General features: G+C 37.8%; 1 protein-coding gene and 1 pseudogene across 10 annotated transcripts in view; one reads left to right on the forward strand and one right to left on the reverse strand.

Annotated features, from left to right (window-relative positions):
• Positions 1-23,978, forward strand: part of RUFY2 (RUN and FYVE domain containing 2) — an 82,890-nt gene that overhangs the window by 3,804 nt on the left and 55,108 nt on the right. For 5 of the 10 annotated variants that reach the window (XR_003437912.1, XM_027130102.1, XM_027130096.1 and 2 more), the window contains exons 2-10: positions 6,016-6,189; positions 10,035-10,152; positions 15,259-15,360; positions 17,057-17,180; positions 17,374-17,435; positions 18,496-18,561; positions 21,467-21,536; positions 23,531-23,632; positions 23,736-23,852. Coding sequence is in view for 9 of the 10 variants with exons in the window: in XM_027130102.1 (XP_026985903.1) it covers positions 6,016-6,189; positions 10,035-10,152; positions 15,259-15,360; positions 17,057-17,180; positions 17,374-17,435; positions 18,496-18,561; positions 21,467-21,536; positions 23,531-23,632; positions 23,736-23,852 (935 nt within the window). In the remaining variant the exon portion in view is untranslated. Of the gene's footprint in view, positions 1-3,961; positions 4,118-4,251; positions 4,554-6,015; positions 6,190-9,208; positions 9,284-10,034; positions 10,153-15,258; positions 15,361-17,056; positions 17,181-17,373; positions 17,436-18,495; positions 18,562-21,466; positions 21,537-23,530; positions 23,633-23,735; positions 23,853-23,978 lie in introns of those variants that run through there. The other 5 variants (XM_027130100.1, XM_027130105.1, XM_027130101.1 and 2 more) reach the window with 5 other exon arrangements.
• Positions 11,918-14,851, reverse strand: LOC113632464 (60S ribosomal protein L35a pseudogene; annotated as a pseudogene).

A 23,978-nucleotide genomic window follows, 5' to 3' on the forward strand; every position in this document is an offset into this window, starting at 1 on the left:
TCCAGTGGTTAGGACTCCGCGCTTTCACTGCCAAGGGCTGGGGTTCAATCCCTAGTCAGGGAACAAAGATCCCACAAGCCGCACAGTGCAGCCAAAAAGAAAAAAAAAGCATTACAATGGTTAGTGTAAGCAAATCACATCTCAGGCCAGCTGGAAACCTTGGGGCATGATTTGACCAGCTGGTCTGTGTAGATTCAGTGGACAGCTTTGCTCATTAAAAAGACTGCTTGTAGCTAAGAGGATAGGCCCATCCAACCTCACTCAAGTCACCACTGACCCTCGGCTGATTGGGACTCATGATCCTGGAAAGTATGAACCAAGATGGACCCAGGGGGTGAAGTCTGCCTTTCCTGACTCTCGGCTCTTGTATAGATACTGCTTTGGCTTATTATGAAAGATTTTTACATAAAAATTATTTTTAAGGCTTTAACTAGCTTTCTTTTCATGATGAGCTTTAGAACATTATTATAAAACCTTTAAAAACACACACAAAAGTAGTATAATGAACTTCTATATACCCATCACCCATATTCAACAGTTAGATTTTGCAGGAATTGTTTTCAACCTTTTTTTCCTTGCTGACATGTTTTAAAGCAAATTTTAGACATCATTCAATTTCATCCCTATATTTCAGTATGTGATGAGTTTTTAAAAAACAGTATTTTGTTACATGATTATATCTGTACGTTTAAAAACCTAGATTCTTAGTTTTAGTACATCAAGAGCTCAGAACAGATTCATATTCTAGTTTAAACCTATTAAGTGTAATACGTTTTAAACATACACCCTAATTCCAATTCTGTTCAATACAAGGTGGCTAGAGTATCCAGCAAATATGTATTTTGGAGTTTAAGAACATCTTCCTCAAAGGAAGAAATATTTTTTGCTTTAAATAAAGGTGGTCTGTTACTGAACTAAATTTCTTTCCTACATGTTACCTATAAAGTCACTGGAGGGAAAGCAATCCAGAAAATAAAGCTCTTTTCCTTTGTTCTCATGGTTTTATAAAATAAATAAATATATACTTAACATTATTTGCTTTTCTAAACGTACTTGGAACACAAATCCCTCCCTTTTTGCTCATCATTTGGAGAAGAGAAAAATGAACAATTCAGTCATTTCAATGTTTAACAGCAAGATGGTGGAAGGGGTTAGACTTGTCATCAGTTTTAGGCTCCTTCAAACACTGTAAAAACCACAGATGTATTTTGACATTATGAAAATGGAGGCTAGTTTTGTACTGGTTCAGATTCTGGCTCTGTTCGTTAATAGTACTGTGACTTTGGGCAAGTTATTTAATCTTTGAGGTTAGTTTCATCTGTAAAAGAGGTAAATAATTTATTCCTCATGGGGTGGTTCTGAAGATCAAATGAGGTTTTGGCCTAGGAACTGACCTTCACATACATGCTCATTGACCTTCACTTCCACGCTCATGGGCATGGAAGATGAACGGTGAAAGGGTGATGGGATAGTTGAGGAAATGAAATTTGACCCTATCTCACATCATCACTGAAATTAATTCTGGGTGCACTAACAGGCCTAAATATTAAAGGCAAAACTATGTAATTCTTTTTTTTTTAAATATTTATTTATTTGGCTGCATCGGGTCCTCGTTGTGGCATGTGGGATCTCTTGTTGTGGCGCTTGTTTGGTCGCGTGGGCTTCTCCCTAGTTGTGGTGTGCGGGTTTTCTCTTCTCTTGTTGTGGCATGCAGGCTCCAGGGTGTGTGGGCTCCAGAGCACATGGGCTCTGTAGTTTGTGGCACGCAGGCTCTCTAGTTGAGGCGTGCAAGCTCAGTAGTTGTGGTGCATGGGCTTAGTTGCCCCGCGGCATGTGGGATCTTAGTTTCCCAACCGGGGATCGAACCTGCGTCCCCTGCATTGGAAGGCAGATTCTTTACCACTGGACCACCAGGGAAGTTCCAAAACTATGTAATTCTTAAAAGAGAGTATCTTCATGACCTTGGAATAAGGAGGATTTCTTAAGACACTAAGGCAAAAACTATAAATTCACTACAAGAAAATTAAGAACTTATATTTAATCAACGGTTGCCATAAGGAGAGAAAAAAAATTAGCCAGAAGATAGTGGCAACACATAACTGACATCAAATTAGTATGTAGAATATTAAGTACTTGCACAAGCCAATAAGAAAAAGGTAAGTCAATAGAAAAACAGGCACCATTTCTTTGCAAAAGTGAAATTCCAAATAGTAAACATAGGTAAAGTGCTCAATGTCATCAGTAATGAGATAAATAAAAAACAAACCTGCCATGCAATCACCTACCCACAAGACGCAAAAAGTGAAAAAATCCTCAAAATTCTAAGCATTAGAATGGACACAGCAACAGAAAAACAACCCTGCTGATAGGAGTGTAAATTATGAGAAATTTTGAAAACAGTTTGGCATTATCTAGTAAATTTAAAGAAAGGCATACCTGATTTCTAGTAATTGTATTCTTATTTACATGCCCTAGAGGCTCTCCTGCATATAGGGACCAGGAAGTATGTAAACCTGAAAACACCCTAACCTGGAAACTCCTCATGGACATGGACGATGTTGAACAAAAGAAACAAGTAATGTTCGTAATGTTATTCCACTTGTGAAAAGTTTGTAAACAGGCAAAAATAAACTATATTGATTAGGGGCACATACTTACGTGGTAGTAACATGCAGAACAGCAAGGAAACAATTGTCATAGAAGTCAGAATCGTATTTATTAATACTTCTAGGGGGATTGTGGCTAAAGGCCTTTCCCCCAGGGAAGATGACTCTCCTGTTCTATGCTCTCTTGATCTGGTGGTGTTTTCCCAGCTGTTCACTTTATGATTCTTTAAATGTATATATGCTTTATAAATTTATATCCATGTATGATTATCTCACAATAAAGAAAATTAAAAACCAAAAGAAGTAAAGAAACAGAACTGTATGCTGACCAATGTGATGAAGAGATAAACATCGCTCCATTTCCTCGAAATATCAGTCTATTTCTAACTCGGATACTGTTTTAATAATTGCTGGGCTTCCCTGGTGGCGCAGTGGTTAAGAATCCGCCTGCCAATGCAGGGGACACAGGTTCAAGCCCTGGTCTGGGAAGATCCCACATGCCACGGAGCAACTAAGCCTGTGAGCCACAACTACTGAGCCTGCACTCTAGAGCCCGCACGCCACAACTACTGAAGCCCACGCGCCACAACTACTGAAGCCCACATGCCTAGAGCTCGTGCTCCGCAACAAGAGAAGCCACTGCAATAAGAAGCCCGTGCACCACAACGAAGAGTAGCCCCCGCTCGCCGCAACTAGAGAAAGCCCGCGTGCAGCAACGAAGACCCAACACAGCCAAAAATAAAATAAATTTTAAAAATATATTCTTAAAAAAAAACAAAAAACAATTGCCGATCTAACTAGGTAATAGCTCAGTTTCCCCAAATTGATATAACTTAAACCTAGTGTCATCTGACCACGAGAGTGTTTACTCCCTGAAATGAGAAAACGCTGGCTTTATCTCTGCACCTTTCCCTCGATTACTGAGACCATTCCTTGTTGCTTTTTATAAACCAGTGGATTCACTGGTGGTCCCCTGCGAGTTAGTTGGTGAAGAAGGGAAGCGGTCAGGTGTGTTCGAATAAACCCAGCCGGACCCAGGAGATGAAAACGTTTGCACGTGACTCGCATCCCCTTGGAAATGCAGCCCTAGCGCTCCGGCGAGGCCCCCAGGGTGAGAGACCAGGGTCCGCCCCCCTGCTCCTCAACGGGAGGTCCTCCTCAACGCGAGGTCCTCCTCTCAACGCGAGGTCCTCCTCTCAACGCGAGGTCCTCCTCAACGCGAGGTCCTCCTCACGCTCCTTTTCCTTCTCCTTCCGCTCCGGCTGGATCCGAAGTGGCTCAGAGAGGGTGGATTTCTCCGCTGCCGGCTTCAGGCTCCGCGGCCCCCCGCCCCACTCGGGCGCCGCGGGACCGCCCGGCTGTCCTCCCGCCGCCGGGAGCGCTGTGGGCCGCAGCGGGCCTGGTCGCAGACGCCGTGGCGGTCGCCGCTCGCCTGAAGGGAGCTGCTGGCGGGGCCCAGGGAGTCCCCGCCCGAGACCGCGTCGCCGCCGCCGCCGCCGCCGCCGCCATGGGTAAGCGGAGCAGGCCGAGAGCGGACGCCCGGCCCTCCGTGCTGGGCCGAGGGCTCGGCCGGGCCAGTTGGATTGGTGGTGTGGTCATGGAGGCCTCGGGGTCGGGACTGGGGTTCGAAACCGGGTTTGGGCCTGGGCGGAGGCAGCCGGGGACGCAGGGGCGCCCGCGGTCGCCATGGCAACGCGCGGCCGCCCCTCGTTGCCCCTCGCCCCCTTCCCCGTTCAGGGGCCTAATGGCAGAGGTTTGGTGGTCCGTCGGCTTACAGAGAGCGAGGACAGGGCCGGCCGGGGTGCAGCTCCCGGGTCGGGGGAAATAGTCGGGGACGGGCGATGACTTTTCAGGTTTGGGGGTGGCGGAGGGAAGCGTCTCAGGTTTGGGCTTGGGTTCCAGACGCAGTGGGCGGGAGAGGGGCAGCGATGCCGCGCAGGACCCCGGGTGAGCATTCCGTGAGGCTGTTGGGGCGCCCCGAGCCCTTGGGCAGCCTTGCTGGCTGGCAGGCAGGGAGGCAGGGAAGGGGTTCTACAGGCAAGATGCGGGAACCGGCCTTTGGGCGCGTGTGGGGGCCGCAGCCCGGGTGGGGCGCGGCTGGGGTGCAAACGCTCCTTTACTCGGGAGCTGCCGGCGCCCACCAGGACCTACCTTCGAGTAGTTATAAAGGCGTCCTTTGTCTGGTTGTCGCATCGTACATTACGGATTGTGATGGGCACTGTTAAGAAAAATGAGAATTGCTGCAGATTATGAAACATCGACTGGTTTCGTCCCCGAAAAAAGAGGGAGTCATACCACGATGCATATTTGAAGCAATGATGTCTTGTGTGGAGATTCTTCACCAGCTAGCTTGGTCGTAGCAGTTGTGACTGTTTGCATTTTAAGTTGCTTAGGATTCAGTGTCACGCTTCACGCCTGGCTATCTGTGGTCAGAAGTAAAATACTAGATCATTGGGAACCCTGGACTTTTTATCCAGTGAAGGAAAAACGGACATTTGGTTTACTTGGACTAGTAAATTTGTCAGGGATTATGAGACAGTATACTAAGTGCTTTATTTTTTTACACTTCATTTTGGCATCTGTGTTTGCTGAAAATATTTCTGCCAGTCACAACAGTGATGAGAGTATGGGGAAGCATCTGAATTTATAAGAAAACTGAGAATAAAATTTGTGGGAAAGAAAAATTTTTGTGAATTGAAAGTATCAGGTAAAATCAGTTTTAAACAAATGCATCGATTACCTTGATATTCAACTGGATCAGCTGTGTGGAAGGTCAGGAAACCTTAAGGTGAAACTGGACCCTGCTTTTATTTCCTCTGGGAAAATAAAGGAGTCCTGCAATACAGAACTACAATTGCAATGAAAAGAGACAAGATAGAAAGAGGGTTAAAATGAGTGAGAGTTGAATGGCTTCTCTTGTGGCCCCCTATTTTATTTACCTGTCATGTTTGTTATGGGTGAAATTGGAATCTTAGAATTTTAACTACCTTTTATTGTATTGCCAGTTTATTCTGAACATTTTTTTGCTTTTGGATTCATCTGTGATGGTTCCTGCTGTCTGCCTTTGCATGAACCCTTAAACATGTTGTCTGTTACTCTTATCTCCAGAGAAAGATTTAAAAAAACTCATTCTCCCTGAAGAGGTACCACAAAAGTAAAATAAATACCCTAGAATAGCCAATTTGCAGGATCTTGAGAATAATTCATAAACTTTGGCTGGAGTGAGCATTGTTCTATGGTATGCATGAGAGACATAAAAAGAAGTTAACTAGGGTGTATGTTAGGAAGACTTACTTGTCCACCAAGGAAAAACAAACCACTGTTGGTTTTACAGGGGAAGGAAAGGGTTTGTATAGTTTACAATGTCAGTTGTTGCAAGTGATGTTGGACTCCTTTCTTGTGCTTTCAGCTACAAAAGATCCTACAGCTGTAGAGAGAGCAAACTTGTTAAACATGGCTAAACTCAGTATTAAAGGACTCATTGAATCTGCTCTAAGCTTTGGCCGCACTTTGGATTCTGATTACCCCCCCTTGCAGCAGTTCTTCGTTGTTATGGAGCATTGTCTGAAACATGGTCTTAAAGGTATTGTGAGATTTTTTTTAAAAAACCAACTATAGAACCTCCCCCCTCCCATCTTAAATATCCTTGAAAATGTGATTTTTTTTGAGGCCATAATTACTGTTACTTTAAAAATACTGGGTGGGTTGGTTTTAGGAGAAAATACCCTACTACTTTATGTTTTCTAATGGGTGGTCTTCAGAAAATCCCTTAGTTGTTACTGTTTTGTAAAAATGTATTTGTATACTCTTTTGTTTTAAAAAAAACAAATTATTTATTTATTTGGCTGCATCGGGTCTTAGTTGCAGCATGCCGGCTCTTTGTTGCGGCACATAGGCTTCTCTAGTTGCGGCGCGCGGGCTCCAGAACACTCAGGCTCAGTAGTCGCGGCACGCCGGCTTAGTTGCCCTGTGGCATGTGGGATCTTAGCTCCCTGACCAGGGATTGAGCCCACGTCCCCTGCATTGGAAGGTGGATTCTTAACCACTAGACAACCAGGGAAGTCCCTGTAAAAAGTGTATTTGATTTAAAAATGTTTTCAACATACTCTGAGCTGATTTCCATTTTCTAGGACAACTATATAGAGTTATATAGAAAATCTTAAGCTTGGTGATTCTGGTATGAACTATAATTACTAGTTTGAGCTCTCTTGAATAAATACATTAAAATAGTTGATTGTTGAAATATGAACCTCCTTAGTGCATGGAAACATATCTAGAAAAATTGTCTTCTGGACTGGGTTATTGTAGAAATGTGAGTGCTCCCTGAAAATGATGATAACTGGATATTGTATTCATCTATACATTTCACATTGAATTATTTTTATGTGTTTGTATTATATTACTGTTCTTTTACTTATAGTAACTACTTTGATCTCTGGTTCATATGATCAGAGCTGTGTAGAGGGCTATGTAAGAGATGTGTACTAAGGTGACTATTAAAAAAGAAGAGAAGCTTGCTTTTATGTTGGTATACCAGAAGCCTGGGTAAGTTGGAAAGTTCTTTTTTTAAAAAAATTTTAATTGAAATATAGTTGATTTACAATATTGTGTTAGTTTCAGGTGTACAGCAAAGTGATTCAGTTTTATATATATGTATATTTTATATATCTATATTCTTCTTTAGATTCTTTTCCATTATAGGTTATTACAAGATATTGAGTATAGTTCCCTGTGCTATACAGTAGGTCCTTATTGCTTATCTATTTTATGTATAGTACTGTGTATATTTTAATCCCAAACTCCTAATTTATCCCCCCCTCCTTTCCCCTTTGGTACATAAATTTGTTTTCTATGTCTCTGAGTCTATTTCCCTTTTGTAAGTAAGTTCATTTGTATAATTTTCTTAGATTCCACATAAAAGTGGTATCATATGATACTTGTCTTTCTCTGACTGACTACTTCACTTATTATGATGATTTCTAGGTCCATCCGTGTTGCTGCAAATGGTATTATTCCATTCTTTTTTATGGCTAATATTCCATTGTGTATATATACCACATCTTCTTTATCCATTCATCTGCTGATGCACACTTAGGGGGAGTTTCTGACTATGGCACATGAGAGTAGGGGTAAATGTGAAAAGCAAAAGAGGAGATTTACCTAAACATGGTTTTAATAAAATGTACTTTAAACTGAGAAGGAGCCTTGGCATCAAAATTTGAGAAACCCTATATGTGATGTTATTAATGTATTCATTTTTAAATTAAAATTTGTTTATATTTATTGAGATATAATTGACATATAACGTATTAGTTTAATGGGTACAACACGATTCAGTATTTTTATATATTGTGAAATGATCACCACAATAAACCCAGTTAACATCCATTACCACACATAGTTACAAGATTTTTTTTCTTGTGATGAGAACTTTTAAGATTTACTCTTAGCAGCTTTCAGATATACAATACAATCTACAATACAGTAACTGTAGTCATTATGTACATTACGTCCCCAGGACTTCTTTTATAACTAGAAGTTTGTACCTTTTGACCATCTTTACCCATTTCATCTATTCCCACTCTCCAACCCTGGCAACCACCAATCTGGAACGTGTATCTATGAGTTTGGTTTTGTTGTTTTTGTTTCTTCAGATTCCACTTTTTCTTTAATGAGAGTTAAAATAATTTTAAAAATTATATATAATAGTGAAATACGTTCTTTTTGTACATGAATCAAACAACATAGAAGCACATGGAGCAAAAACATAATTTCCCTTCATTCTCTTCCATTCATCTCTCTAAAGGAATCTTTGTCACTCTTCCAGCTCTTTTCTGTTTTTCTTTCTTTCTTTTTTAAATTGAATTACAGGTGATTTTTTCTTTTACTCTAAATAAAATCATGCTGTATTATTCTGTGACTTTCTTTTTTTCCCTATTTAAAAAAAAGAAAAACTTAATGGTATGGTTTGGAGATTTTGCCATTTACAGAGTCTTTATCACATTTTTAATGGCTGTAAAATATTTCATAGTATATGTATACCATGACTTATTTAACTACTTTCCTCTTAATGTACACTTAGGTGTTTCCAGTTTTTTATCATTAAAATTATGCTGTAAGGACATATTTGGATATATATGTTTGTACACACGTGCTAAGATTTCTTTAGGATTCTTAGGAGTAGAATTATTGGGTCAAAGGATATAGGCAACTGATGTCTGTAAAGCCTTCACTGATTAATCAAACAACAGTGAATGTGTTTGTTTCCCCACATTTTTGCCTACTCTTGATATTCTCAGTCTCTGAATACTTCTTTTAATACATCAGGAAGTCAACAGTCTTATCTCAGGCCTTGAGTTTTAATTTGCTTTTTGAAAAACTTCCTTTTTATTAAAAAAAAAATAACAGTGACATAGGTCTTTATTTTCCCCCAGACTGCTGAAATGGAATTGCCAAATGATGGCCACGATAGTTACGTTTTAGACTCTTTTCTGAATATATTTTCCTTTACTTCCCAAAATATCATGAGGCATATCCTAACAGTCAAATGCCTATCTTGATCAACCATTATAAAGCTACTTTGTGCTGATTGATTTTTCTCCCCCAGGGAAAATTGCCTATCTTGCTGGCTTTTGGGTGGTGCATATGATAGGCACACTGGATCTACAGGAGATCTGGTCAGTATTAGAAGGAAACATAGTGATTTCATGGTTTTATATTACCCGAATCTCACATTCAAATAAAAGGAAAAGTAAAGTCACAATTTTTTGTGTTTAGAAGTAAAATAACTATTTGTCCTTGGTTTATTGAATAAACTGGTAAAGATCAGCCTGCTAGGGCCACCAGTCTTATTTTTGTACTGGTAAAGAATGAGCCTATGGGACTTCCCTAGTAGTCCAGTGGTTAAGAATTGGTCTTGCAATGCAGGGGACGCCGGTTCAATCCGTGGTCGGGGAGCTAAGATCCCACGTGCCGCAGGGAAACTAAGCCCATACACTGCAACTGCTGAGCCTGCACACCACAACTAGAGAGCCCGTGTGCTCTGGAGCCCTCACGCCACCAACTACAGAGCCCATGCACTGCAACTACTGAGCCTGTGCGCCACAGCTATCGAGAAGCCTGCGCAAAATAAAATAAATATCTATTAAAAAAAGAAAGTTAAAAAAAAAAGAATGAGCCTAGTTGTTCTTCTACTTTAATTACCTACTTGCATATTTCTGATATGGAAAAATGACCAAGGTGCATATTTCTGATAGGGAGAATATCAGAATCAACAGGCTTCTGATCAACAGGGCTGTGTAGTGATAAGAGAGGAAAGGTCTGTGAATAATCGTATGTTAAGTTAGAAATGTTGAAACTAAGTATTTAACATGAGGTTACTACAGTTTTGTAAGTTGAAGTTACATGCATTATATTTTCTTTTTAAAGTAAGAAAATCATTTTTGAGTTATAACAAAACTATATGGGGCCCTTTGGAACTGGTGGAGAAGCTGTACCCAGAAGCAGAGGAAATAGGAGCTAGTGTCCGGGATTTACCTGGTCTTAAGTAAGTAATCTTATTACTTGTTCCTCCTTCACTGTAGAAGTATATTTACTATTCCTTAAAAGTACCTCACAGTCTAGTTTATTATCTTCTCGCAGCCTTATGTAACCTTCTTGCATTCTCTTCTAATAAAATTCTGTTTATTCTTTATGGCTCAGCTCAAATTTCATTTCCTTTATGAAATTTTTCTTAGCCCCTTCAATAAGAATTAAGTGCTGTTTCTTTTATACTGCTATCATTATAGTCACTCTTATATCACTTACTTAAATTCTGCATTGTATTGCAGGAAATAGGCAAGTTCTTTTAAGATAGGATGTATCAATTATGCATTTCCGTTTCCTGAGTATTAAGCTGGTTTGCAGTAGTAGGCAGTTGTACTATTTGAAGACTGATTTAAGCTAAATCCAGGGCAAAGGCTCAGGAGATTTGAGTTCTCTGATAAGCCATTTTTGTACCACAGGACTTGTGCAAATTACTTTTTTTGATTCTTAAAATTGGGATCTATATTGTCATCTGCCTGTTTGACTAGATGAAGGTGCAGCTGGCCCTCGATATCTGTGGGTTTTGCATCTGCAGGTACAACCAACTTTGGATCAAAAATATTCAAAAAAATTTTTTTCAGAAGGTTTCAAAAAGCAAAACTTGAATTTGCCACACCCTGGCAACTATTTACATAGTATTTACTTTATTTTAGGTATTATAAGTAATCTAGAGGTGATTTAAAGTATATGGGAGGATGCGCATAGGTTATATGCAAAATACTATGCCATTTTATATAAGGGGCTTGAGTATCCATGGATTTTGGTATCTAAGGGGGTCCTGGAACCAGTCCCCCACAAATACTGAGGAAAAACTGTATATGAAATGTCCTAAAAGCTGAATGTTCTAGCTAGTGACTCATGAGTGTTGAAAATTTTTTGCAGGTGTTTTGCTGTTAAGGCTAAGGTTTTATGTTCTTCAGGGTGTGATTAAGATAGAAGAGCTTACTTTAGTTTATCTTAATTCTTGTGAATGAGATAACTTTTTTTTTTATGCTTAACCATTTTTTGTCAGATTATCAGTTTGCTTTCTCTTAGCTTTACAATTTAGGGTTTTGTATGTTATAGGGAATATGGTAGTGTTTTCTGTTATCACAACATCCAAATTTGCAAGTTGTACTTAATTGAGTGATAAAAGTAAATAGCTATTCATTGAGTACTGTATCAGGGTAACAGGATAATTGTTTTACATGACTTATCTCATTTAGCGCTTAAATCAACCTTAGGGTAGAGATTATTATCATGATAATTGTATAGATGTGAAAAGTAAAGATCAAAGAAGTTACAGTTAACAAGTGGCAGAGCCAGGATTTAAACCCAGTTTTTAGAATTAAATAGCAAGTGATGTTCACACTTCATATTTCTTACAATGGTATATAAGGTGTAGCAATTTTTAACAAAGAGAGGAAAAGGGGAATTTAACTCTCAAAAAGAGAAATATAAGATTTGGCTTCACTTTAATATGAAGATACATGTTCATATTGTTTTTAAAAAGCCAAACAATAAATAAAATAAAATGCTAAGCCATAAGAAAGTTGTTAGCTGTTTGAAGTGAAGATTAAGTTTCCTCCCACATTACCTGCTAAAATGTTCTCTGCATAAGAAAACATAAAAGTGTGAATGATGTATTTCTCTTTAAAAAAGTCATACATGTTCTGTAAAACTTGGTTTTATTTTTACTAAATGATAAGAATTTGGATAAGAGAGATACGAGATTAAATTTTTTTTAGCAAGAGAACAAATCCACACTTTTATTTATTTACTTTTCAATAAGTTTAAATCCTTGAGGGGTATAGCATCACACCGATTCTGTGTCCTATGACCTTAGCAGGAAGGTTGCTTCAGAATTTGGTGCAAACCATTCCACTGTTACCATGAGCACAGGTTACCTTCCCCTAGATGGCTGGTTTTGTTCAGTTTGCCACAAGGAGTTACTGTGTTGTTTTTTGCTTTGTACACATCACATCTCTTGCCTAGATAGAATTAGTTTTCATCTTGAGCACAAACGCCGTCAGTTTTTTTTTTTACATCTTTATTAGAGTATAAATGCTTTACAATGTTGTGTTAGTGTCTGCTGTACAACAAAGTGAATCAGCTATATGTATACATATATCCACATATCCCCTCCCTCTTGAGCTTCCCTCCTACCCTCCTCCCTATCCCACCACTCTTGGTGATCACAAAGCATCCAGCTGATCTCCCTGTGCTATGCAGCAACTTCCCACTAGCCATCCATTTTACATTTGGGAGTGTATATATGTCAGTGGTACTCTCTCACTTTGTCCCAGCTTCCCCTTCCCCTCCGTGCCCTCAAGTCTGTTCTCTACATCTGCATCTTTATTCCTGCCCTGCCACTAGGTTCATCCATACTGCTATTTAAAATTCCATATACATGCATTAGCATTCGGTGTTTGTTTTTCTCTTTCTGACTTACTTCACTCTGTATGACAAATTCTAGGTCCATCCACCTCACTACAAAAACTCAATTTCGTTCCTTTTTATGGCTGAGTAATATTCCATTGTCTATATGTGCCACATCTTCTTTATCCATTCATCTGTCAGTGGACATTTAGGTTGCTTCTGTGTCCTGGCTGTTGTAAATAGTGCTGCAGTGAACATTGTGGTACATGACTCTTTTTGAATTCTGGTTTTCTCAGGGTATATGCCCAATAGTGGGATTGCTGGGTCGTATGGTAGTTCTATTTTTAGTTTTTTAAGGAACCTTCATACTGTTCTCCATAGTGGCTGTAGCAATTTACATTCCCACCAACAGTGCAAGAGGGTTCCCTTTTCTCCACACCCTCTCCAGCATTTATTGTTTGTAGATTTTTTGATGATGACCATTCTGACCTGTGTGAGGTAGTAGCTCATTATGGTTTTGATTTGCATTTTTCTCCTGATCAGTGATGTTGAGCATCTTTTCATGTATTTGCTGGCCATCTGTATATCTTCTTTGGAGAAATGTCTAGTTAGGTCTTCTGCCCATTTTTGGATTGGGTTGTTTGTTTTTTTGATATTGAGCTGCATGAGCTGCTTGTATATTTTGGAGATTAATCCTTTGTCAGTTACTTTGTTTGCAAATATTTTCTCCCATTCTGAGGGTTGTCTTTTCATCTTGTTTATGGTTTCCTTTGCTGTCTAAAAGCTTTTAAGTTTCATTAGGTCCCATTTGTTTATTTTTGTTTTTATTTCCCTTACTCTAGGAGGTGGGTCAAAAAGGATCTTGCTGTGATGTATGTCACAGAGTGTTCTGCCTATGTTTTCCTCTAAGTTTGATAGTTTCTGGCCTTACATTTAGTTCTTTAATCCATTTTGAGTTTATTTTTGCATATGGTGTGTTCCAATTTCATTCTTTTACATGTATCTATCCGTTTTTACCAGCACCACTTATTGAAGAGGCTGTCCTTTCTCCATTGTACATTCTTCCCTCCTTTGTCAAAGATAAGGTAACCATATGTGCATGGGTTTATCTCTGGGCTTTCTATCCTATTCCATTGATCTATATTTCTGTTTTTGTGCCAGTACCATACTGTCTTGATTACTGTAGCTTCAGTAAATAAACTACTACTTTAAATAAACTACTAGTTTATTTACTTCAGTAAATAAACTACTAGACTACTAGTCTGAAGTCAGGGAGCTTGATTCCTCCAGCTCCATTTTTCTTTCTCAAGATTGCTTTGGCTATTCGGGGTCTTTTGTGTTTCCATACAAGTTGTAAAATTTTTTGTTCTAGTTCTGTGAAAAATGCCATTGGTAATTTGATAGGGATTGCATTGAACCTGTAGATTGCTTTGGGTGGTATAGTCATTTTCACAATATTGATTCTTCCAATCTAGCAGAATGGTATATCTCTCCATCTGTTTATGTTATCTTTGTTTTCTTTCATCAGTGTTTTATAGTTTTCTGAGTACAGGTCTTTTGCCTCCTTAGGTAGGTTTATTCCTAGGTATTTTATTCTCTTATTGTTTTCTTAATTTCTCTTTCTGACCTTTTGTTGTTAACCATAAGATCATCTCAATAGATGCAGAAAAAGCTTCTGACAGAATTCAACACCCATTTATGATAAAAACGCTCCAGAAAGTGGGCATAGAGGGAACCTACCTCAACATAATAAAAACCATATACGACAAACCCACAGTAAACATCATTCTCAGTGGTGAAAAGCTGAAAGCATTTCCTCTAAGATCAGTAACAAGACAAGGATGTCCACTCTCACCACTATTATTCAATGTAGTATTGGAAGTCCTAGCCACAGCAATCAGAGAAGGAAAAGATATAAAAGGAATACAAATGGAAAAGAAGAAGTAAAACTGTCACTGTTTGCTGATGACATGATACTATACATAGAAAATCCTAAAGATGCCACGAGAAAACTACTAGAACTAATCAACGTATTTGGTAAGGTTGCAGGATACCTTCAGTTTTAAGAAGAGCTGTGTGCTCCCTCTGTCCCAGAGACACTGCTTATAGCCAGCAAAAATGGCCTGGTCCACAGCCTTTCAGACAAATTTGTTGTTTTAAAAGTTCTGTTCCCATCAGGCCTCCACGTTAAAGAGGAGATTTAATGTTTTAAACGACAACTGGATAAAAGAAACATTTGAAAAATAGCAAGCAGTGATTCTTTCTAATTAATTAGCATCTAGATACCTTCTTAGCTTTGTCATGATTTTTAAAATTCAGATATAATATCAGTTATTTTTTGAGAGCATTATATTGCCTTTATTGATTCATTTTGCATAATCATATTTAGAGGGCTAAGCCTATTCTGATAAAATATTTCTTGTGGAATTATCCTCACTATTTAGAGAGTCATTTTTTCCAAGACGTAAAATGGTACCTAGATGTCCTGTAGGTGCAGATTTATCTTAGAGACTTAAAAAGCTCCCGGGGATTGGTTTGCATGCTCAAAGAGCTGACTTGAAACTAAGTCAGCTTGAAACTCTAGAAACTAAGATAAAACCATGATAAATTGCTTTTTTCTTTATTAATATGTACTTCAACAAAGATAGAAGATGTAGTCTATAATCTTTGGGCTGGGGCTCTTTTCTGACTATTGGGTTTTGCTTTTCAGGACCCCCCTGGGTCGTGCAAGAGCGTGGCTTCGATTAGCCCTCATGCAAAAAAAAATGGCTGACTACCTGCGTTGCTTAATTATTCAAAGGGATCTCTTGAGGTACTACCATTAAATCATGTTCATATTCATTTTTTATTTCATTTATATCCTGTTTCCCAAAAATGGTTGAAGATATAGTATGAAAGGATATGTAAAATACATTACGATGGCATAAAATAAAAGGAGGAGCAAAATGAGATAGAGAAGCATAGTGGAGACATAACATGGATCAAGAACTAGCCTAAAAAATGAATACTGTAAGATTTTTATTGGCTGACAAGGTAGAAATTTATATGTCATATTTCTAAGTTTTAATTTTTTCCTAAATTAGTTAATTCTATGAATAAAAATTTGTATTGGAATTTGGGGCTTTAATTCAGGAGGTTTCTCTTTAGATCTTGAATGTCCAAACTACTGCTTTGATTGTATTGTGGGCACTTTTTAAACTGTCAGTTTAAATTGAAGGCCAAATGTTTAAGACAGACTTTCAAAGCAAGGATATCAGTTCTCAAAGGGAGTGGGCCCATGGCAGCCCCTCTCTTCGCCCTTGTTCTCTTAGAGTGCCTCTGTGATATTTTGGAGAATCTGGTCTTTTTTTTTTTAATGTTTTCTTCTTTTAAATTTATTTTTATTTTTGGTTCCATCGGGTCTTCGTTGTGGAATGAAGGATCTTTTTTATTGCGGTGCTAAGGCTATTCGTTGCAAGGTGCGGGCTTCTTTCTAGTTGTGGCGTGTGGGTTTTCTCTCTGTAGTTATGGCACGTGGGCTCTGTAGTTGTGGTGTGCAGGCTCCAGAGCACGTGGGCTGTGTAGTTTGCAGCACGTGGGCTCTCTAGTTGAGGCACATGGGCTTAGTAGTTGTGGCTTGTGGGCTTAGTTGCCCCTCGGCACGTGGGATCTTAGTTCCGCAACCAGGGATCAAACCCTCATCCCCTGCACTGGAAGGTGGATTCTTTACCACTGGACCACCAGGGAAGTCCCTGGTCGTTTTTTATTTTACTTGTGACTCCAGTTGTACGTCTTGGTTTTCCCATTTGTTAAATGAGAATGACCATGCTTTAAACGCCTTCAATTTCTCAAGGATATTCTGAAGGTTAATTAAGGTGATTAAGTAATATACATGGGACTTCTTGAGGAAGGCATGAGACAGTGATAAATAGTTTTCTGAGTATTAGTTGTCAAGTCTTAGTTTTTAGGCTGTCCTATTTCTTTCACAAGTCTCGTTTGAACATTTTTTGGGATCTAGATATCCATAAATATCTTTAATGCTTATCTATTAAGAGCACTTGCAATAGATATACCAAATGCATTGACTAGAAAATGGACTTGAAATGTTTCTTATGTTCGTTTCCCCACATTAGTCTTTATCCTAAGCGTCTTAATAAGTCCTGGGATGAAAATTCAGCTGTACTAAAAAGTATCGTAATCAGATCAGCAGCAGTCACTGTATCTTTCGAGAGTCACAAACATTCCAGGGCTCAATGCTGCTCCCTTTTTTTTTTTAAATCTCTGTTTGCTTCTCTTTTCTCTCTCTCAAAATTCCTTTTCCTCTTTTATCTCCTTCAGTCCGTTTCTTTTACGTTTTCTTTATAGACATTTAAATCTCAAAAATTTGAAGTTATTTGCATATAGAAAGGCTAATTTCAAGTTACCTAATTTATATTGGTTCCATTCTTGTAATAAGGTATTGAGATTTTAAAATTTAGTTTTCAAAATAAATTTGTAATGTAAGATTTTTATTATTTTAATTTTCACAGTGAATTCTATGAGTATCATGCACTAATGATGGAAGAAGAAGGAGCAGTAATTGTTGGGCTGCTGGTTGGCCTGAATGTGATAGACGCTAATCTATGTGTAAAGGGAGAGGATTTAGACTCACAAGTAAGTGAGAATGACTAGTGCCAAATGCAGAGTGTTTTCAGTTTGTACTGTTCCTCTTTGATCCAGGTATTACTCTAAGTTGTAAACAGTGCTGTTAAACACTAGAAAAAAATTAGGGATGAAAGTCAGTTGTATGTTAAAGGTACTTCTAGAATTTCCACCCTCTAAATAAGAATAACTTTATTTACTTTAGGTTGGAGTGATTGATTTTTCCATGTATTTAAAGAACGAAGAAGATATTGGAAATAAAGAAAGGTATGATTTTCATAAGTTATTTCACATGTTGTAATTTATATGTAGCTCTTTACAAATCAGTATGAGGTCCATCTATTTGCAATGTGGTTTTTATTTCCTTTTTTTCTGTGTAGTTCCTGCTTTGTTTTGTTTTCACTTCCATTTACTAGGTTTACAAAGCAAAAATCACTTAGAAGGAGGTTTTAATCTGAAGTATGACTTTTGGTCATACCAGTAGTTCAGAGACCCATTTTCTTTTTTCTTTCTTTATTTTTTGGTTGTGCTGCACGGCTTATGGGATTTTAGTTCCCCGACCAGGGATCGAACCTGGGCCCTTGTTACTGAGAGCATGGAGTCCTAACCACTGGACTGCCAGGGAATTCCCCGGAGACCCATTTTAATGGTCAGCTCTGTTTCTGTGATAAAAAGAAATGAAAGCTTATTATTCATAAGCTTACAAATGCTGGTTTATTTTAAGACATAACGGTAATAATCATTTCACAATATTAAATGTATCATATTAACATGTTGTACACCTTAAATTTACACAATGTTATATGTCAAATATATTTCTTAAAAAAATAAATGGGACTTCCCTGGTGGCACAGTGGTTGAGAGTCCGCCTGCTGATGCAGGGGACACGGGTTCGTGCCCCGGTCTGGGAAGATCCCACATGCCGCGGAGCGGCTAGGCCCGTGAGCCATGGCCACTGAGCCTGCGCGTCCGGAGCCTGTGCTCCGCAGCGGGAGAGGCCACAACAGTGAGAGGCCCGCGTACCGCAAAAAAAAAAAATTAATTAATTAAATAAATAAATGCAAAAGTATTTAAAAACAGACTAATGGTATTGTTTAATATTAGCAAGTAATTTATTTAACAAAAGTTGTAGTTATTTAGTACACAGCTTGCTGCTATATGATTATAAAGATTCTTGAATTTTATTTTAAAGGCAAGATAACGTTGTTTTACCATTATGGTTTAACACAATTTTAGATAATTTAGATCTTTTGTGGGGGTTTTTTTTTTTGGTCACCCAGTAAATACCTTTCCAGTTAGCACAAAGCTGCTTTTTCCCCTCCTCTAGGAATGTTCAAATTGCTGCCATATTAGACCAGAAGAATTATGTTGAAGAATTAAATAGACAGCTGAAGTAAGTATTATGGACACATGGATACTTAGTACATTTTGGATGTTGTCTTAGGTTTTTTTTTTCCCCCTTCAGGTCATCTTAACCCTATTCCTTTTTTCTAAGCATCTTTGAAAAGGGGTTGAGGGGATAGAGAGTGAATGGAAATTGAGAATACAGAGAATTATTGGAAATAACTGATTTTCAGCAGAAAATGAGAGTCATATTTTTAAATAGAATCTTCAGAGACATTTAAAAATAGAATTTCAGACTTATTCCTGTACCCTTGAGAAAAAAAGGCTAGATAGGGTGAAAGTTTATATCATTTTGGTGGTTCAAAAATTCATTTTTCTGGGCTTCCCTGGTGGCGCAGTGGTTGAGAGTCCGCCTGCCGATGCAGGGGACACGGGTTCGTGCCCCGGTCTGGGAAGATCCCACATGCCGTGGAGCGGCTGGGCCCGTGAGCCATGGCCGCTGAGCCTGTGCGTCCGGAGCCTGTGCTCCGCAATGGGAGAGGCCACAACAGTGAGAGACCCACACACCGCAAAAAAAAAAAAAAAAAAAAAATTCATTTTTCCTACTTCAAAGGACTCACGTGTCAGTGTGACTGTCATCTTCCATGGTGGAAGTTTTCTCCTTCCAATGTCACCTGGTCATTGAAGCTGTTAGTGAATACTCTATCAGGGTAGAATTTCTGAGATCTTGTGTGTAAAATAGTGTAGTATAGTTCTGTCTAGTAGAAATACAATGTGAGTCACAAAGGTAATTTAAAATATCTAGTAACCACATTAAAAAAATAAAAAAGAAACATGAAATATGAGATATTTTATATATTTTGTTGTACTGTTTTCAAAATTCAATGTGCATTTTACACTTACAGCACATTTCAATTCAGAGAAGCCACATGTGGCTTATGGCTGCCATACCAGATAGCACAGGTATAGTGAATAATATTTACTACATTGTTAGAAACAGACTGTTCTCATTAACTAAGATGAATAATTCAAAAATGGCTATCTCTGGGTGATATTATGAATAATTGTTAAATTTCTTTATACTTTTATGTATTTTCTGAGTTTCACTCAATAAACATGCATTACAATCCGAAAATACAGTTAAACATTTTCCCATTTTAGAAAAAGAAACTAATAAGTTGTAACTCTTGCTTTCTCTCTGAAGTTGGAGAGAGAAGAAAGATCTTATATCAGTGTCTTTTCTTTTTTCATCATGGAGTTTTAATAATTGATATAGGAAATATATGCATATATATATGTATTTTGTAATTTGTATTTCTGAGATTGTATATCTGAATGCAACCTTGTACTGCTTATTTATTTACTTTTAAATTTTTACTCACTATTTGGGAATAGGTAATATATTCACATGGTTCGAACTTCAGAAGGAACATAAAATGAAAAATTTCCCTCTTCCCTGATCTCCAACCATCTGGTTTCCCTCTTTGGGAGTAATTAATACACTAGGTTCTTGTGTATGCCTCCAGGGATACATAGGGTAGCATACTTTTTACACTAGTCTGTACTTTACTATTCTTACTCAACTGTTTATCTTTAGAGTTTATTTCATTCAGTTCAGAAGAGCTTTCTCATTCCCTTTTCAATTATGTGTATTATTCACTTACAGCAATATTGGTACCTTACTTTTGTATATTTTATGTATTAATTTTTTTATTGTTTGTCTCTTTAGAAAGTAGTTCTTGTACATTTAGAATATTTCAAAAGTATAGAAAATAGAAAAAATAGAACTCACTTATTATCCTTCACTTAAAGAAAAAAACTGTTGAGGGTTTATTGTTTTTACAAGTGCTTTTTGATTATTATCTTACTGATTCTCACATAAAAGTAGGGCACATATCATTGTCTGATTTTATAGATAAGGAAACTGAAGCTCAGAAAGGTTTTACAACTTTGAAGGTGACACAATTACAAAGTAGAAAAGCAGGGACTATAAACTTGGTCTTCCATCTCCTAGTCCTGTACTTATTACATATCACCATCAGGATACCCTTGTGCTGTTTGTGAAAAATTCAAGTTGTTTACCTAAGAATGATTGTATTTTAAAAATGATTTAATATGAGTAGAAAAACATTTTTCTTGTTTCATCAGTTAAACTAATATGCCATTACTTATTTCTGAAGCTAGTGTAAAATTTGTTGAATCTATTATAGATTTTACTGCAACGTATACAGCATATTTCATTTTATTAGAGAAAGTTTGAGATGGTAGAATCAAGCAGGCCTTGAAAAATGACTCAGTAAAATGTACAATAATGTCCAATCTTGATCGATTTAAGTAAAAATGCACAGAACAAATTTGTTCATATACTGTAACCTGACTTTTGACTCTATCCTTGAAAGATGGGTGATTGCTTAGCTGCAGGCTGATTGGATACCTGATGCTGGGTGTCTCATATTCACATTTCCCAAACCATGGGTGAGTTTGGAGGTCTTTAAGTTATTATGAAAGTGGAGAGGGTGAACAGATGGAGCTTGTGTTGAAGACCACTATTTACAAGCTTCATTAAGCCACTTAATTATAAAGTGGACATTTAAAATTCATCCTAAATTTAAAATAATTTTGAATTTAGTTTTAACAATATTTAGTAATCTTTGTGTGGAATTTTAATTCCTAAATGTTATAAGTTAAATGTAAGAAGGACCCTAAGAAGACAGCAAAATATAATGAGCAGCACCAAATGGAATTTTAATGGAAAATTTTATTCTTTTGCTACAGATTTTATTGCTCTGTTAGTCAGATCAAGTTCTCCAACTTAATGAAATTTCCCAAAATCAAAAATTCAGACAGGGCAGTTGGGGCATGTCAGTCAACATGATGAGTCCAGGATAACATACTTTTTCTTGCCTTTGTGAGTTTGTGTGATTCTGAATGAGTTTTTTCTTTATTAATTTCAGCAGCACAGTCAGCAGTCTCCATTCAAGAGTTGACTCTTTAGAAAAGTCAAATACTAAGCTGATTGAAGAGGTATTGTCACCTAGCCATGGATAATTGCCTTTCATGGACCTAGTATTGGTGATCCTTTTCCATTTTAAGTATGAATGCATTAAGCGTGCACACACACAAAAACACATTTTCATCATTATGATGGAATACTTATAGTGTAGTTGTAATTGATGATCATAAGTTCTAAAGAAACCATGTATTCTCCGGCAAATTCTTAGGTGAATCTGTGAATTGTTTGAGATACTCAGCTTCTAGAAATGAGCCCTAAAGATGAAATGCATACAACTCTTCTATAAATAAGCCATGAGTCTCATTTTTTAATCTGGATGACCTGTACCACCTATAGTTAGGAATTACCATTAAAATGATCCTGTCCCTCGTGTTCTCCTATTCAGATTACTTTTCCTTACAAGCATCAGTCCATGATCATGTACGCCCTTTCTCCACACTCCCATGTGTAAAACTCATCCCATGTGCTCTGGTTTCCTGCATTGTCGAAGTAGTTGTCTGGTGGTTGCAGAACCAGAAATTTACCCCAGCTCTCTTTTTTTAAAAAATTTTTTTAAAAACTTCAAAAAAAATATTTTGGCCATGCCGCACAGCTTGTGGGATCTCAGTTCCCCAGCCAGGGATCGAACCCGGGCCACAGCCGTGACAGTGCCAAATCCTAACCTCTAGGCCACCAGGGAACTCCCTCAGATCTCTTTTTAATACTATTTATAAAGTTGCTTTTGAGATAAGTTGTGGGGTTTTTTTGTTTGTTTTGTTTTTTTTTAATCTATCTAACCATAGAATTATTGCTTTCCGGACTTCCTTGGTGGCTCATTGGTTAAGAATCTGCCTGCCATGCAGGGGACACGGGGTCAAGCCCTGGTCCAGGAAAATCCCACATGCTGCAGAGCAACTAAGCCCGTGCGCCACAACTACTGAGCCTGTGCTCTAGAGCCCATGAGCCTAGAGCCCGTCCTCTGCATCAAGAGAAGCCACAGCAGTGAGAAGCCCGCGCACCGCAACAAAGAGTAGCCCCCACTCGCAACTAGAGAAAGCCCGCGCAGCAATGAAGACCCAATGCAGCCAAAAATAAATAATAAAAATAAAATAAATAAATTAATTAAAAAGAATTATTGCTTTCCATTTTCAGAATTATTTAGGCTAGAGGAAGAAATCTGTTATTAGTGCTATGAACCCTACTTTACATGTTAATTAAAATTCATATTTCTTTTAGAATTGGCCTAATTTTCCCAAACCAGGAAACACATGACTGTTTGCATGACTGCATTTTCATTTTGATAGTTGAGGACCATTTGATAGTTTGATAGATTGGGACCATTAGAGAGAGCTCCTCACTAGTTTGTGCCTCTTGACCATAATAGGCGCACTGTGAAGTTCGAGTTGCCTTTCTGACCAAGTGTTCAGAAATTTATTTGCAAGCCAACATTGGGGAGTAGTTCCTGCTTTCCTTTCCTAGGATCCCTCTTTTCATTCTAGGCTTCAGAGCCAAGTCACTTAGTCATTCATATTTAACTCTGAGGGTGAGAGCTGTCTCATATTTGTGATCGTCAGTCACTCAGCATGCCCAGATTTCACAAGGGTGTCCTATTTGATTATCATGAATGTCTGTGTTACATTTTCAGTAATAGCGGAACTTCCCTTATAGATGTTTTTGCCTTTACACAAGTCTTTACAGTCTTACTGTTTACCATATAATTCTTCATAAGCTTACTCATGCACTTTGTATTCAGGACATATTATAAATCAGATAAGCAATATGTTTCTACTAACATACGATTTGACTGGTTAACAAAAGGAAATAGAAATAAGAGTATAATTCCTTTAATTGGTATCTTGGGATAATAGGAGCACATTTTTCTTACGAAAATTTCTGTAGATGTGAGAGATATTTTACAAGTTTTCGAATTTTATTTTCTATTGTTATAGTCATGAACATAACCTGTAAAGCAAGTATAAATACAGATGTTTAAAATCTTTTTTTCTTGCCCCTGTTTTATTTTTAGTTAGCAATAGCAAAGAATAATATCATTAAACTCCAAGAAGAAAATCATCAATTACGAAGTGAAAATAAATTGATTTTAATGAAAACACAGCAGCACCTAGAAGTAAGTATAGATTGATTTTGGGGACTTTTGCATAGACTGGATATATCTGTGCTGTATTAATAGTAGTGATTATAGAATTAAAAGTTTTATGTTTTCTTCCTAGGTTACCAAAGTAGATGTGGAAACTGAGCTTCAAACATATAAGCATTCTAGGCAGGGGCTAGATGAAATGTACAATGAAGCCAGAAGGCAGCTTCGAGATGAATCTCAGTTAAGACAAGTAGGTTACATTACAGTTACGTTAGAAAAAATGATAGTTTACCCTTAAGCACCACCTAAAATCTCTATCAGCCTTATCTTCCTTGGTGTAGGATAGCAATCTGATCCCCTTAGTCCCTTCAAATTC

This window comes from Aethalodelphis obliquidens, unplaced genomic scaffold (assembly GCF_003676395.1).
Source record: "Aethalodelphis obliquidens isolate GAN/ISIS:26980383/991018 unplaced genomic scaffold, ASM367639v1 scaffold37, whole genome shotgun sequence".
Classification (NCBI taxonomy): Eukaryota; Metazoa; Chordata; class Mammalia; order Artiodactyla; family Delphinidae; genus Aethalodelphis; species Aethalodelphis obliquidens.